Raw genomic sequence first — 15,736 nt, 5'->3', positions numbered from 1 at the left:
GGAGATGGGCAGTGTTCAGCCCCTCCTTGTCGATTGCTGCATTTTCTCTCTCTCATTCAAACTCCCCTCGGAAACCTCTTTTCACTGAGGCCTCTTGTTGCCCTGTCAAGTTCAGTTCGCCCATAGATGGGCATAGTTCCTGTGTGTGAGCACAGGGCCGGGCTCTAACGACACAGTTTAGCCATCGCAGAGTTCTGAGTTTCTCAGACAATGAACCTCTCTTGTATCTAGCCATCCACACATGGCGTTTCTCCATCAAAATATCCACCAGACCAGGTGACCTATCCCGTAGTTGAAGACTGTCTGAAACACTGCTCCGTCTACTCCAGGGTAAGGTTGGGTTTTAAGCACCCAGCTGCAGGAACAAGACTTTCGCATCCTCCGGGAGCTAAGACCTGACCAGAGCTCATGGCTTTGCCTTCTCAGGGGACTGCTGGCTTCTGGCTGCCATCGCCTCCCTCACCTTGAATGAAGAAGTCCTGGCTCGCGTTGTGCCTCTCGACCAGAGCTTCCAGGAAAACTATGCAGGCATCTTCCACTTCCAGGTAACTTAACGGTTGGCCAAGGCGCCTCCCCGTCCTGGCTCAGGGACTCAGCAGATTCCTCCAGCTTGACTTTGCTCCTCAGCTTCCTGGTCCCTGGTGGTTTGAGAACTCCGGGGGTCAGTTCTGTTCTGCAAAGGATGCTGGAAGAGAGAAATTTTCCCAACCTGTCCACCATGTGGAGTCCCATCATCAGAATGGCTGGGGGTTGGGGGTGGGGAGAGTCCATGGAGGTAGATCATGGTGTACAGAAAGTAATGTGTTCAGGAAGTAATCCCCTAAGTTTTTAAGTTTATTATTTGAGGTTTGAGATAAAAGGTTAAAAAGCTTCCTGATAGCAAATGAGAGATGGTATTTTTTTAAGTGTGTGTGGCTTTGGAGACCTACATTGAGCCCCACTGGCCTCTTGCTTGGTGAGGGGCACGCTTAACATAAGACACTGAAGAGAATCATGGGAACTTACAACAAGGGCTGGGCCGGATGAAACCAAGGCTCGGAGTCCCAGCGCCACCCTCTCTTGTCCCCCATGCCCTGCAGTTCTGGCAATATGGCGAATGGGTGGAGGTGGTGGTGGACGACAGACTGCCCACTAAGGACGGGGAGCTGCTCTTTGTACATTCAGCTGAGGGGAGCGAGTTCTGGAGTGCCCTTCTGGAGAAGGCCTATGCCAAGTAAGTAACCACGCCCTTCCCCAACACCCCATCTTGCCCCTGCTGCCCTGGACTCTAAAACAGGAGCTATTTTGGGGACTGTTTTGAGTAGACATTCTGTTCTATAAAAGGATGACTTTGGCCCAAATTGGGCTCTCAGTTCAAGGAGGCAATGTGGGCATGGGAGTTGTTCACATGATGCACTGGTACAGAACAGTCATTGTTTTTGAGCAAGGGAACTGGAACATGCTGAGGCTAACTGCTCTGGCCTTAAGAACTCTGCTTCTTTGGTGGGCCCCATTGCCTCTTAACCAAAAAGACCAAAACCTTCTACCGATGGGCAAATCTGCCCATCGCAAAGGTAGGGAAATAGTGGAAACTCACCCAGAATAAATCATGCAGCTGGTAAGAATGGTTTCCCAGTTCTAATCCTAGCTGGGCCTCACTCAGATGGCCCGAAGTTGTGCCAGGTCCACCCAGGATGTCAGCCCTCTGAAGTGGAGGTCTCAGGTGCTGGTGCTCTCGCTGCATTAAGATGGGAGTGAGTGGGTTTAGGATCCCTACAGCCCCAGGCTAGAAATGGGGTGTAGGGACTCCCTGTCCTTAGCCAAGAGAATTTGGGGCATAGAGCTCAGGGCATGACCACAGGAACCTGCTGTGTGTTTCTCGGGAAGCTGGATTCATTACTTTAGTGTCAACCTCTGTGTCAAGGCTAGAGTCAACACCAGAGGCTGGATCAGAACTAAGTCTTTCCAGCTCCAGGGTTCGGTACAAATTCTAAAACATGTCATAGCTGCAGAGGAAAAGTAACTACAGAGATAGTGCCTTGCCTTCCTGGGTACCCCGAGTTGGAGACAAAGACAAGGAGAATGAAAGCAGGGGACCCCATGAGCCCATGAGGGGGATCTGAGTTGGAGTGGGGTGGCATTTTCAGGGATGAAGGTGCACCCCGCAGCATCCAGGGCACTGAGTGGCAGTGTGAATTCCCTCCTTCAGGATCAATGGGTGCTATGAAGCACTCTCAGGGGGTGCCACCACTGAGGGCTTTGAAGACTTCACAGGAGGCATTGCCGAGTGGTATGAGCTGAGGAAGCCTCCTCCCAATTTGTTCAAGATCATCCAGAAGGCTTTGGAGAAAGGTTCTCTGCTTGGCTGCTCTATCGATGTAAGTCTCCACAGTCCTCTCCAAGCACTTCAGTCTGCTGTCGCTCCGGGGAGGGGTGGGGTGAGGGTGGGGTTGGGGATGAGGGGCTCTTTAAAACAAAGGTGCATTCCACCGCTCAGCTCCTGAAGCCCAGGGTCACTAGGCAATAGCTCTCTAGGGGGCGCATTTGAGATAGGAACAGTGATTCCTGCCCTTCCCCCCCAGCCCACTTTGCATTCTAACTGTGCTGAATCACTCTACTCAAAGAGCGCAGGTTACACAAAGTCCCCCATCTCCCTTCTGCTGGTTTTAGCACCTTGTCCCCCACCTGCAGGGCTGTTTGAGCAGCCCCGCAGCCTCTCCTCACTCTGTCCCAGTGCTCATGGCTCCTGGCTAAGACTGCAGGGAGTACCGCAAGGAACTGTTTCTTCAAAATAGCTTTGCAGGCAAACCTCACCAGGGAAATGGAAAGTGAGCCTGACCCGAGTCCTGGCGAGGAGCCTCCCCAAGCTGGGCCCAAAGAATGGGAAAGGAGGGGCTTTAAGGAGTTGGCAACCCAATACACGGATTCTGAAGCGAGGGTAGAACTAAAAAACTGCCATCGTTGTGCACCTGAGCTGGGCATGTTGGGGTGCGGAATTAGAGCATCTTGGCTACAGTTGCCCCGTTGGGTGTCTGTCTCTAGGCCTCCCAGAGACCCTTGTCTCGAAGGTGAATCCCTGCACGCCCTCCCCATCCAGAAGATGATTCGGGGGGCTTTGGGACATGCGCCAACTTGCGCCTTGGTGATCAGCAACTGAAAGCTGCTCCTCCAGGTGGCAGGATGGATGCTCAGAGTCCCCCAGGCTGGGCCCGGGTGCCTTGTGCGTCCTTCTGGGCCATTTGTATCCGGGCTAGAGCAGCCGCCGCCTATTGTCCTTGTGTTTACAGATCACCAGCGCTGCGGATTCTGAGGCCGTTACGTACCAGAAGTTGGTGAAAGGACATGCGTACTCCGTCACTGGAGCCGAGGAGGTACCGGCCCCTGCTAGCTCGTGGCTGTCCGGGGTGGGGCCTCCAGGGTGGCAGCTGCCTGGCGCGCGCTGCCCTCTGCTGGTCACAGCGGCGGCTGCAGGCGTTCTTCTCTTACTCTTCGGATCAGCTTTAAAAACAAACCCCAAACACAGCACTTCCTGTTTTATACTCTTCAAATTACTGTTCGTGGGGCGTGGTGGCTCACACCTGAAATCCTAGCCCCTGTTTCTCAAGTCCTAGGATTTTTTTTTTAAAGACTTTTTAAAAATGTGTATTTTAACTTGGCTAAGTTCGCCACACAGGCTGTCTCCAAATAAGTGGCTGGGTTTTTTTCCCCCAGCTATTTACAAGTAAGCTACAGGTACGGTGGGACTGTCGTCCCAGATACTTTGGAGCCTAGACAGGAGGGTCATTCGAGTCCGTGTGCTCAGGGGTTAGCCTGGGTAACCCAATGAAACCTTGACGAAACAAAAAACAACAGCAGAAACCCAAACCGCATCTTTCTTTCTACCCAACACCGTTAAGCAGCTAAGAAAGCGCCTCTGAGAGCCTGTAACGAAAGTACAACCTGTTATAGTTAGTTAACTGGGGTGTAGCTGTAACACCCCAAGCACGACACCAGGTTGAGCTAGGCCGGTTGCGCCTCCCTCCCACTGCTGACAAAGATTAAAGGGCCCAGTCTTTAGAGCCAGCTCCTGGGAGCTTTAATTCTCATTTCCTTTGTTTTCGGGGAGGTGGTGGTATTTGTTTTGCTTTGTTTTGTTTGTGATGGAGTCTCACTGGCTTCCCTGAACCTTGGGGGAGAGACCTAGGTGCTTGGAGTTTAATTCTGATTATTCCAAGACTGGCCGGCAGTGATCTGAGGGTCAAGCCCTTTCCAGCTTCCATGATCCTCCTCCACCCACTTATCTGAAGCGGGGTAGGGAGGGTCCAAGCTCCCCCACCTCCCCAAGCCTGCGTGGCCCTCAGCCTCTTCAACTTTCTTTCATTGGATCCTTCAGGTTGAAAGCTCAGGAAGCCTGCAGAAATTGATACGGATCAGGAACCCCTGGGGACAAGTGGAGTGGACCGGGAAGTGGAATGACAAGTGAGAAGGGAACAGAGTGGGCGGGCCAGGGTGCGTGCGCATCCTACAGGGAGGGTCAGCTGAGGAGGTCCAGGGAGCATGTGCATCCTACAGGGAGGGCAGAGGAGGGCCAAGGAGCGCTGAATGCAGCTCAGGGAGGAGGCACTGTGGGTGAGGCCAAAAAAAAAATGAGGTTCTGAGGTCCCTCCTCACACCGCGTGGGCCCCAGGCCTGTGCTAAAGGGTTTCGCAATCAGATCACTACTCTCAGCACTGAGCAGCCCTGGCCTTGCCCAGGCCTCCAGCCGGCTACATTCTTTCCCTACCTCACAGTCAGTGGCCCGACCGACTGTTCTTTTCCAGCTCACGCTCACTCTGCTACTGGGCCCTCTGGGGAAAATACACCCCACAGACCAGTGAGATGGCTTAGCAGGCAAAGGTGCTTGGTACCAAGCCTGATGACATGAGTTTCTGATCCCTGGGACCCACGTGGAGGAATGAAAGAACCAGTTAACCACAAGCTACCCTCTGACCTTCACAAAGGCACCATGGCAGAGCGTCCATCACCCCGCTAGACTATTCGAGCGAGCACACACGCACGCACAAAATAATAAATGTAAACAGGAAAAAGAAAAGAAAAAAAAAAAAAAGAAAAGGCACCGTCATCCTAATACATCGAGGCATGAACAGTGTGCCAAGAGCAGAGATTAACCCATTGATCCCCAGGGCTTTCCGGTTAAACTTCAACCCTCTGGGGCAAGTGATCCATTGAGCCTCTCTGCTGGGTCCCCCCACTCTTCCCCAGGTGCATGTCCCCTTCCTCTACCGGTTTCCTGGCTTGTTCTAAGCAGCCCTGGCCTCAGCAGAGGAACACCTATGGGCAGACTTCCTTCCAGGTTGCTCTGGGGGTGGTCCTTGGTGGATGTCCAGTTGTTGCCCCTAAAAGATCTTCCAGGAGCATCTCCCCTGACACAGGCAATGCTCCTTCGTCCCTTGATGGTGGGCCTTGCTCATTTCCTACTCTTCTATCCACCATGGTCCAGGAGAGCAAGACGTCTCCCTTGCTCTGTGCTTCTTAGATTATGCTTTGTGTTTCTCCACGGGGTCTGGATCCAGGTGGGAGAATCCCTTCCTTTCTGAGGCCTGGGCCCCTGGTAGGTAGTCAAAGAGGCTGTGTTCCGTGCCTCAGCCTTTGGGGACTGGAGAGAGAAATGGTCTTTATCACACATTGGTTCCTAAAGCCTCTCTTATTGCTTTGCTTTTCAGCTGCCCCAGCTGGAACACGGTTGACCCAGAAGTAAGGGCAAATCTAACAGAACGGCAGGAGGACGGAGAATTCTGGTAAGGCAGCGGAGGCTCCAGGGAAGTCAATAGCCAGGGAACCAGTCAGAAATGCATCCATCGGGGTTGGGGATTTAGCTCAGTGGTAGAGCGCTTGCCTAGCAGGCGCAAGGCCTGGGTTGGTCCCCAGCTCCAAAAAAAAAAAAAAAAAAAAAAAAAAAAAAAAAAAAAAAAATGCATCCATCACGCTGAGAGGGTGTGGTAGGGCACCGTGGCTTTGCTGCTTTTAATGCATCTAAGTGCCAAGCAGATGGTACACCTCTATGCTCTCTAGAAATTGAGGAAGAGGGCTCACACATCAGAGACCAAGCTGCACAGCCTCAGCTATCCAGAAAAAACCTGTCTCCAACAAAGGAAAAAAATCTCTTTATGATTCTAAACAACTCTTAAATCTCTTCAATGTGTCCATCTCAACTGTGGGGTTGACACCCTGGGCAACCTCACCAAGGCTGAAAGAAATTCCTTCAGAAATGTTCACACCCCAAGAGAAAGCACAGAGAAAGATGGGACCTTTCCTCCCACCAGTCTCTAAATAGACATCTTGGCTCATTAAAAAACCAACACCAAGGAAGGGATGGCTCAGTGGTTAAGGGTGCTCTCTGCTCATGCAAGTCTGAGTTCAGTTCCCAACCCCACATGGTAGCTTATAGTTGCCTGTAACTCTAATTCCAGGGGATCTGGCTTCCTCGGGCTCCTGCTTGTGTGCAGGGTACAAAAACTTATTGACGAAAACACACATAATTTTAATAAAATAAATAGAAAGAGGCTAGCTCCTTAGTGAGCAGAGAGGGTCCCTCATGTATGCATTGCCCCACAGAACACCTACATTGGTCATTGTTTGCTCTGTGAGCCCAGATGTTGTCTCTGTTCATATCTATTCATGGCTCTCATTTCACATATGAGAACCCTGGGGTGCAAAGAGAACTCATCAATTTGCCTAAAATCACCCCTTAGAAAGTGGCTGTTACAGGACTACATGTAGGGCCCTCTGAGTCTGGCCATAGTGCCCACTCCCGGGTCTTAGGCGGTCCCTCACCTGACCAGGTAGAAGTTTAAGGGTGACCCTGTGTGGTCTGTAACTCAGGACGCCTTGTCTCTGCTTTGCTAGGATGTCCTTCAGTGACTTCCTCAGGCACTACTCTCGTCTGGAGATCTGCAACCTGACCCCGGACACCCTCACCTGTGACTCCTACAAGAAGTGGAAACTCACCAAGATGGATGGGAACTGGAGGCGAGGCTCCACTGCAGGGGGCTGCAGGAATTACCCAAGTAAGTGTTATGACCATGTGTGGTTGCAGTCCCATGGCCTCCTACCTGGAGAGAGACGCCACATCAGCCTGAAAGCCTGGGGGAGTTGGCTCCCACTCACCCAGGCCCTCATTCTCTTCCTTCACCACCAGCCTTTGTCTCAGCATCTTTTTTCCATTTTCTCAGCCTTACTACTTCCTGCATTCGTTTGCTCTGGTACCCTTTGGACCCCACATCCACTGGTGGCCTTCATCCGGTTTATGGAGGCAATGCTAAGTCCCAGTTCATAACGAGCCACCCCAGGCCCTCATGCATTGCATCCTGGGACACACCAGCCTCTCGCTGTAGTCTGTCACCCTCTTGTGTGTCAAGTTTAGTTATAAAATGTTTATAGCTGGGTGTTGGTACCTGCATGCCTTTAATCCCAGCACTCAGGAGGCAGAGACAGGCAGATTTGAGAGCTGAAAGCCATTGTGCTGTACAGAGTGAGTTCTAGGACAGCCTACACAGAGAAATGCTGTCTCAAAAAGACAGACAGACAGACAGACCAGAAGGAAGGAAGGAAGGAAGGGAGGAAGGAAGGAAGGAAGCAGGAGAGGGCTTCTTCTCCTCTGTTCTGCTCTGTTGATTCTTTGCTGATCTCTTCTGTTTTGACGGCTCAGTCTTCTCCTACTCTGTCCCATAGACACTGTCTGATCTCCATGACACTGCCAGTGATAGGGTGGGGTGTACAGAGAGTACTGGGAACTGTCCCAAAGAGCTTCATCTGTGTATTAATCTTCTCAATGAACTCAACTATTTTCATTTCCAACCGAGGATGATGGGACATGGGAAGTGGCTGGCCCAAGGTCACAGAGCTTTCTGGGGTTTGAACCCAGGCAGTACGGCTATGAAGTCACTCTTACTCTGGTGGCAGATCATGGCCATATTTTGACTCTCTGTTGCGGATGAGGAAACAGAGGCTGTAGGTCGTACACCAGGCCAACAGAGCAAGCAGACTAGCCGGCCAGCCCCTCCAGTCCCAGCATGCAGTCCCCCAGTGCAGCTCTAGAGGCCACCACTGAGAAACACCTTTACTTACAAAAACACCCTGTACCCCCTAGGTGGGGAGTCTGCAAACACTCTCTCAAGGACCTCCGAGCGAATGCTCTTGCCCTTGGGGACGCCCTAACTCAACAGTACTTACTCAGTGACACTGAGGTAGCCTAGAGCTTCGTACACAAATGAGTATGTGCCAGTACAACTGAGATTAAAGAAGCAGTTGTGTCATGGCTGCCAACACTGCGAGACCGTGCTTCCAATTCCACCCCAGAGGCCATTGCGTGAAGGATGGGAGGCACTCGGACAGGAGGGACTCAGTATTTTGCTGCAGATGGGGTTTGGAAGTGTGGGTTGCAGAGGCACCATAAGATGTTTTCTGGCCTCTGCATTTGCAAAGGGACGGCAGGGTGAGGGGGAAGACAGGCACAGTGTGCAAAGATGTCCTTAGGGAGCACCAAGGCAAGCCAGCCTAAGGGCAAAAAAGTACCATTCCTGCTTTAGGTCCTCCTGAGGAGCACACTGTGCCAGGAGCCCAGTGGCCCTCCATTGGCTATGACGTGGGTGATAAGCCTTTGTGAAGACTTCGTAAGGGGACCAAGAATGTAACTCTGATGGGAGTGAATCCCTGGTTCTAGTACTTGCCATCCCTGCACTGAGGAGGTAAAGAGTCAGGAGGAACAGAAACTCAAGCTCATCCTCAGACACATAAGCGAGTTTGAGGCCAGCTTGAGTTGTAAGAACCCTTGTGCCAGAGGAGAGAACCCAAGGAAGCTGTCTCCTCACAATAGCTACAAGCAGATCTGCCTCCATAGCCCACCTCTGTCAGTAGCCACTCCATCTAAGAGGTTGCCTTTGGCCTCTTCCGTGCTTCCTCTTCTCCCACCAGCTCCTTTTTCCTCATCCTTGACCCACCACCTCCAGCCACAAGGCCAGACACAGCAGTTCTCAGCTCCTAGAAATTTATTCAGGGCTGGGTTCCTCTGACCCTGTTCCACAGATACCTTCTGGATGAACCCTCAGTACCTAATCAAGCTGGAGGAAGAAGATGAAGATGATGAGGATGGGGAGAGAGGCTGTACCTTCCTGGTGGGCCTCATCCAGAAGCATCGGCGGCGGCAGAGGAAGATGGGCGAGGACATGCACACGATTGGCTTTGGCATCTATGAGGTATGGGCAGAGGATGGGTGGAGCTCTGCCTTCCCTTCCCTTCCCTTCTTCCCTTCCCTTCCCTTCCCTTTTCTTCCCTTCCCTTCCCTTTTCTTCCCTTCCCTTCCCTTCCCTTCCCTTCCCTTCTCCCAGGCCCCACATAGACCCCACAGGCAAGACTTGGAATAAGACAGAGGACAGGGAACTTAGCCAAGTCAAAATAAAGAAGCCAGCATAGCCAGACTTAGCAGTAATTGACCCAAGGTCTATACAGCTGTTTGTGTCCCCAGGGACCTCCTGGCTCTTTCTTGGGCTCCCATAGCTACCCTCTTGGGAGTTCCGTGCTTGGAAAAGACCTCCGTGTCCCCGTTCATATCCCCTAGTCCTGGCATTCTGGTTAGCCCGGCAAACTCAAAAAGAATAGAACAGAATATTCTAGAGCACACCAAGAAGTATTGAGAGGGCTGAGCTCAGCCAACAGGTCCTAATGGCCAGAGACCAGCCAAGTCTTTGGCCTGGATGAACAAGAGCCCACAACAGGATAAAGAAGGGCCATTAGGCTCCCCAGGGGCTGGCTGGCTGCAGCTGTGCTCTCACAGGTCCTTTACTGCTCAAGGGACTCGGTGTCATTCCAAGCCAAAGAAAAGCCCTGCCTGTTCAACTGCGCCAGAAGGGCAGCCTTGTCAAGGCCATCTCTTCTTCAAGCTAAGGGATAGAGCTAAGAGACCTGACTCCATGTGAGGGCTCAGCTGCACAAAAACATGGCGTTGCTTGGCAGATGAGCAGATCATGGAAGACCTCAGGGATGCCTTTTTGCTTAGTGAGTGAAATCCGGCATTTGCTGGACTCTTCCTGGTTCTGCAAGCCCTGCTACCCATCATTCCCTCAGTTCCATGGTCACGTGGTAGCCTGAACGTGACTTTGGGAAATGGTAAACATTACCAAGCCAGACCTCTACCCATAAACTCCAAGCACACTCCCAGAACACTGCGGAAACCAGACTAGGTGTCAGGGAGGCAGTGTAGCTCCTATGCTCCGCACTGGCAACATGGCAGCTTCTGATTGGCTGACAATCTGAGCCCCACCCACCAACCTGAGAAACGGGGTTGGACAAAAAACATCAGTTGCAAAGTATCCCCGGACTCTCAGCCTCTGAAATGGCGGAAGCTCAGGATTTGGGCGGAATAGCTCAGAAATGCCACGTGAACTGTGTCTGCTCATGCATGCACTTAGAAGTCCAGTCATGCGCTTTCAGAGTTGGGCAGGATGTTGGCAGTTATCAGTCCCATTCCACATGTAAGAAAACTAAGGCCAATAAGGGAAAGTGGCTTAGTGGAGGAGATACAGACTGGGTGTGGCTTGCCCTGGCCTGTTGCTTCCTCCACCTGTAGCCAGCCCTACTTTCCCTGAGCAAGAGGTGGGTGTGGGCATCCACACAGACAGCTGGTGACCAAAAACAAGTCACCACATGCCTGAATGATAGTAAGGGCCCATCCACCATATCATCGGATCCTAAAAGAGTTTCCTTCCAATGTGCTACTTTGAGTTACAGTGATGACCTAGTTAATAGCACCGGAGCTACCTAGAAAACCCTTGGTGAAGAGTCGGGCACAGTGCTAATGTGTTCGCTCTCAGCTCTCCAAATCTGAACCAGTCTTCCTTTATTTTTCAGGTCCCAGAGGAGGTACGTCTGACATGTGTCAGTCCCCGTCCCCAAGCCTCCAGCTGCCACCAAGATTGAGGCTTAGCCAACCTGATTCAAGGAGTAGTGGGAGCTTCGGAGGGGGCTGGTGGCTGGGGATGAGCCCTTGACCCTGCAGAGGCCACGTGGAAGTGGCTCCAATTCTGGGGCCGACTGGAGTAAGCTCAGGGCTAAGTATCCAGAGAGTTCATTAGTGCTTACTGTTTCCCCCACAGCCCTGAGAACAAGCAGAGGTGGGGTTGGGGTGGGGGTCGGGGAGAAGCAGCTCTCAGGCTATGTGACCTTCTATGCCTGACATACTCTCTCTGAGCTTTGCTTTCTTTTCCAGTGTAAGAAATTAACCATCACCCACTCTGGGCACTGTGGGCATGAACTGGGTTCAGTAGGCCACAGTTAACAGTAATAAAATGCCTAGGAACCAGGGGACTCAAAAGATCATTTATTAAATGGCCATACCAGGTGCCCGAACCCAGCCTTGGGTTCCATCTAGTTTGACAGCCAGGCTCCTTTCTCTGCTTTGTCTTTCCTTTTGTTGGCCTGTGAAACACAACATAGAACTGACCTGGATCCGTTGTGAGGGAGGGACCTCTGGCACCCTGATTGTCACCTAGAGCGAGGTGGATGGGAAAGGGGTGTTCCCATCATACCTGATCATGCCTGAGCTCCTTACCAGTCATGTGATGCTCGGGGTGGAAATTTCACTTCCCATCTAAAATGATCCAGGCATCGTCCCCACTATTCCTCTGGGAGTGAACGTGACACAAGTGCAAGCTCCTTCCTCATTGCTTTGTTTAACCATCAGCTAACAGGGCAGACCAACATCCACCTCAGCAAGAACTTTTTCCTGACAACCCGAGCCAGGGAGCGGTCAGATACCTTCATCAACCTCCGGGAGGTCCTCAACCGCTTCAAGCTGCCCCCGGGAGAATATGTCCTTGTTCCTTCCACCTTCGAGCCCCACAAGAATGGCGATTTCTGCATCCGAGTCTTCTCAGAGAAGAAGGCTGACTACCAGTAGGTTCTGCTACCTCTCCCTGTTTCTGGCCGTGGTCTGCCCTTCACTTTTCTTTTTCTCTAACACCAACCTACTTGGCAGGTCAGTGTAGGGCTGGAGAACTCTGAAAGTTCTACTCAAGGAAGCAAAGGGAAAAGGCACTCAGGGCAGCTAAGTTGGAACAGGGAAGCTGGGGAAGTGAGTGGCTTGCAGTCCAGTGTCACAGTCTGTTATGAATTACCAATTGTTAATATAATTTTAATGGCCCATGTATACCCTCTGTGAGCCCACTCCTGGCATAACCCTGGCTTTCCCAGGTTATGTATAATCGATAGTATTGATGTCCAAAACCTTCCCAGTTTTAGTCAGGAAGTCTCTGGTGGAACCTTTTAGGCAGATATGACAAGTTCCCACCATTGTCCCTGTGGCCTCAGTTCACAGTAGCGTCTGCCACCCCTGTCACCATGTAAATCATTTAGCCAGCAGACAGAACCACCCCTGGACACCGTAAACCAAAGGAGGGTCACGGAAAGACTGTAGGGACCCCAGCAGTAGAGACAAAATTGGAAAGACAGGAACAAGGGTACTCTGGGGGACCACAGTTGGGACAACCTTTGCCTAAGACCCAAAGGTCCCATAGATTGTGTTTGATGGGATGGGCATGGGCCAGTCTCTACCCATTACCTCCTGTGAAAGGAAAGAGGCATTGGGAGAGAGACCATGGAATCTTTGCTTCAAGACACTCCATGACAAGAGAAAAAGCTTCAGTTCCCAACAGCTGTGAACCAGTAAATGCCACTAGAGCATGGTGGTGGCTCCCTGCATGACAGGTCCTCCTGTTTTATTGAAGCTCGCTGCAGGGAAAGGGCTGAGTCATTTCACTTGGGAATCCTGGTGTGTCCAGCCTGCTCTGGTCAAACCCTATGCTGCCTTTCTCCCAGGGAAAGGCCCCCCAGTGTGAGCTCTCTGCTACTCAAAGCTGCTGCCCTGACCTGGGACGGCCAACCTACTGCAGATCCCAGCTAGCAGCACTTGGAAGTCCCTTTACCCTCCTGTGATGATTCAGGCCTGCAGGTGGGGCTCTCAGTAACCTAATTTAAGACTACAGGCACCCAAGTAAAGCTTTCCTAGGCTTAAGTCTCCTCACTGAAGGACCCAGCTTATGGAAGGGACTGTGTGAAAGTAAGCAAACTTTGCCCTTAGGTTCCATAGGGCTTGTTCCAGCCCAGTGTGGGACAGAGTCACAGGTTCATGCAAGCAATTATTAGGTAGTTTTCTCCTGGCAAAGAATGCTTTAGATGGAACTTCAAAGTTGTCCTTTGAGACTAGGGATGTAGCTCAGTGGCAGGTGCTTACTCAGCCTTGTGAGACCTCAGCACTTTTTAAAAAGCAAAGCAATGAAACAAGTGTCAAGAAACTGTCCAGCCAGAAGCTGAGTCCCAGAGCCCTTGCACTGGACCACGTAGGAAGCTGTTTGATAAAGACCCAAAACCAACAAAGTATCTCTACCCTGGCTACTGTTGCCAAGAGGCTGTGTTATCACAGAAACCGGGTACAGAGATGCCCTCTGCCACAGCGTGCTTCATTGTAAACACTGCTGTTCTGTCTCCAAGAGTGACTTCTGCAATACTTCTAGCTCACCCTCCCCAGCCTTCTAGTAACAAAATATCCTTCTGTTTCCAGAACTGTCGATGATGAAATCGAGGCCAACATTGAAGAGGTATTTCTTCCTTAACTCTCTCACTCTGCTCATTGATGGATGGACACACAGGATGTTGACAGAGCAAAACCACTGTGGGGGCCTGGGCACCCCTTGGGCTGTGTGAAGACAGTTTGAAAGCCAGGCTACAGCCAATCAGACTCTTGCTCATTAAAGCCCAATTATTTGTGTGCACGGGGATCGGGATGAGGTTGGAGAGTGGGAAGTAGGGAAGGACAGATCACTAATGCTGCCCTAAACAGGCTGGACTCTGGTCATTCCCCTTGCTCAACCTCACTTTTATCATTTGGAAAATGGACTCAAAGGATGAGGAGATTCTGAGAGTTCTAAGAATGGTTCAGTGGTAAATCCTGAAGGGCTTTAGAGGTGTAATTCAGGAATTTCACCCAAGGCCCAGTCTTAGCAAAACTGAGTAAAAGTACCATAGGCTAGAGAAAGGAAGGGGGTCTTGCTTCCTCTCTCAGAGTCCCTGAGGTGACTCTGATTGGATCATAGTTGCTGAAATCCTGTGCTTCTCATATGTACCCAGTGGAACACCAAATGGTTTGTAATTGACTAAACTTTCCACAACATTCCACTGGGCTCCTGTTGGAGTAGACCATACAAGGTCATTTTAGTTAAATATTAAAGATACTTGGGATTACAAGAAGTTAAAGGGTAACCTCCCTGCCATGTGGTTTCCACCCCCTCTCATGGGCTTTAGCTAAAACAAAACAAAACACCTTACCTGGGCATGGTGGTACACACCTGTGATCTCAGCACACAAGAGGTAGAGGCAGGGGGATGAAGAGTTCAAAGCATCTTTGGCTCTACAGTGAGTTCAAGGCCACCCTGGACTACTTGAGACCCTGTCTCGAGAAGGAAAAAAATTCTCAAAAGACAGGTGTGGTGACACACACCTGTAATCCCAGCACATGGGAGAGGGATCAGGAACTCATAGCCATCCTCAGCTACATAAAGAATTTGGGGCCAGCCTGTGTTATATGAGTCCTTGTCTCAAAACAAAACAAAATCATTAATTCCTCATAGTGCCATTCATTGTAAGCCCAGTAGCCTTTCAATTCTGGCCTGAGGGACAGGAAGACTGGAAATTGGGGGTTGGGATCTTGCTGTCAATCTCCCCTTTAACCCATTTCCTGTTTCTGTGTCTCACCTTCTAGATTGAAGCCAATGAGGAGGACATTGAAGATGGATTCAGAAGGCTGTTTGCTCAGCTGGCTGGAGAGGTAGGTGTCATCAAGGTCCTGCTGACTCCTGGCGGAGACTTCCATCTAAGGGGAAAGGAAGCAAACCAAGCAAAATCTGAACTGTCACCGGTTGCTCAGACCCTTAGCTTGGCATCCCTTGTTCATATCCTCTCAAGCCCTCTGCTGGCTTCCAGGACAGCCATGGCTCTGCTCTTCTTTCCGTGAAATTCTCCCTCACTTTGAGGCTGTTTTGTGTCCTCTCTGTCCCATGCCAACGGTGACAGGAAACTTGACTCCCAATCTTGGCCTCCATAAACATACCTGAGATAGAAGGTACCCATTCCTCCAGAATGTAAGGAGTTTACACCAAAGCCTTGCTTGTCTTTTTCTTGAAATAGTTCCCTAGCTCTACAGTCTCACGACAGAGCCAATCAGCCCTTTCTTCCCAGCAACTCCAGAAGCAAAGTGTCCTCCTCCACTGTGTAGCTCTCTCTAGTGTAACCGTGAAAGAGACTTATCAGAGTGCTAAGCCAGATGCTGCTTGTGCTAAGGCACCCTCTGTCTCCCTCTCCACAGTTTCTCATGGGAAGGGGCATCAGAGAAACTTACTATCCCCACTGACTGAACCACACATACCCCCCCCACACACACACAGTGAACAGAGTTAGCTGGACCTGAGATAGGACACTGAGGAACCCTGGCAAGTGACCCCAGAGAGGAGATGAGCCATCTTGGAAATGGCTGTTCTCTTCCTTCCTTCCTTCCTTCCTTCCTTCCTTATCAGACCTCCCTTTCCCCCAGTACTCCCTCACACAGATCCTCCCCCATTCTCCCCTCCCCTTCTCTGAAAAGAGGGACCCCTCCCCCAGGTATCTCCCCTTCTTCCTACACATCCAGTCACTGTAGAACCTGGTGCATCCTCTCCACAGAGGCCAGAAAAGG

At 51.2% G+C, this 15,736-nt stretch overlaps 1 protein-coding gene across 1 annotated transcript in view; it reads left to right on the top strand.

Moving 5' to 3' along the window:
* Capn2 (calpain 2) overlaps positions 1–15,736 on the top strand; it is a 50,481-nt gene that overhangs the window by 24,654 nt on the left and 10,091 nt on the right. Inside the window, exons 3-14 of the mRNA XM_032915749.1 lie at positions 427–545; positions 1,080–1,213; positions 2,189–2,357; positions 3,267–3,350; positions 4,352–4,437; positions 5,682–5,756; positions 6,865–7,025; positions 9,043–9,212; positions 10,864–10,875; positions 11,696–11,907; positions 13,571–13,607; positions 14,768–14,833. Coding sequence (XP_032771640.1) covers positions 427–545; positions 1,080–1,213; positions 2,189–2,357; positions 3,267–3,350; positions 4,352–4,437; positions 5,682–5,756; positions 6,865–7,025; positions 9,043–9,212; positions 10,864–10,875; positions 11,696–11,907; positions 13,571–13,607; positions 14,768–14,833 — 1,325 coding nt within the window. The remainder of the gene's footprint in view (positions 1–426; positions 546–1,079; positions 1,214–2,188; positions 2,358–3,266; positions 3,351–4,351; positions 4,438–5,681; positions 5,757–6,864; positions 7,026–9,042; positions 9,213–10,863; positions 10,876–11,695; positions 11,908–13,570; positions 13,608–14,767; positions 14,834–15,736) is intronic.

The sequence above is a fragment of the Rattus rattus genome, chromosome 10 (assembly GCF_011064425.1).
Source record: "Rattus rattus isolate New Zealand chromosome 10, Rrattus_CSIRO_v1, whole genome shotgun sequence".
In the NCBI taxonomy this organism is placed as follows: Eukaryota; Metazoa; Chordata; class Mammalia; order Rodentia; family Muridae; genus Rattus; species Rattus rattus.
Note: the sequence above shows the minus strand (reverse complement) of the source record. Positions and strands in the feature narration are given on the sequence as shown.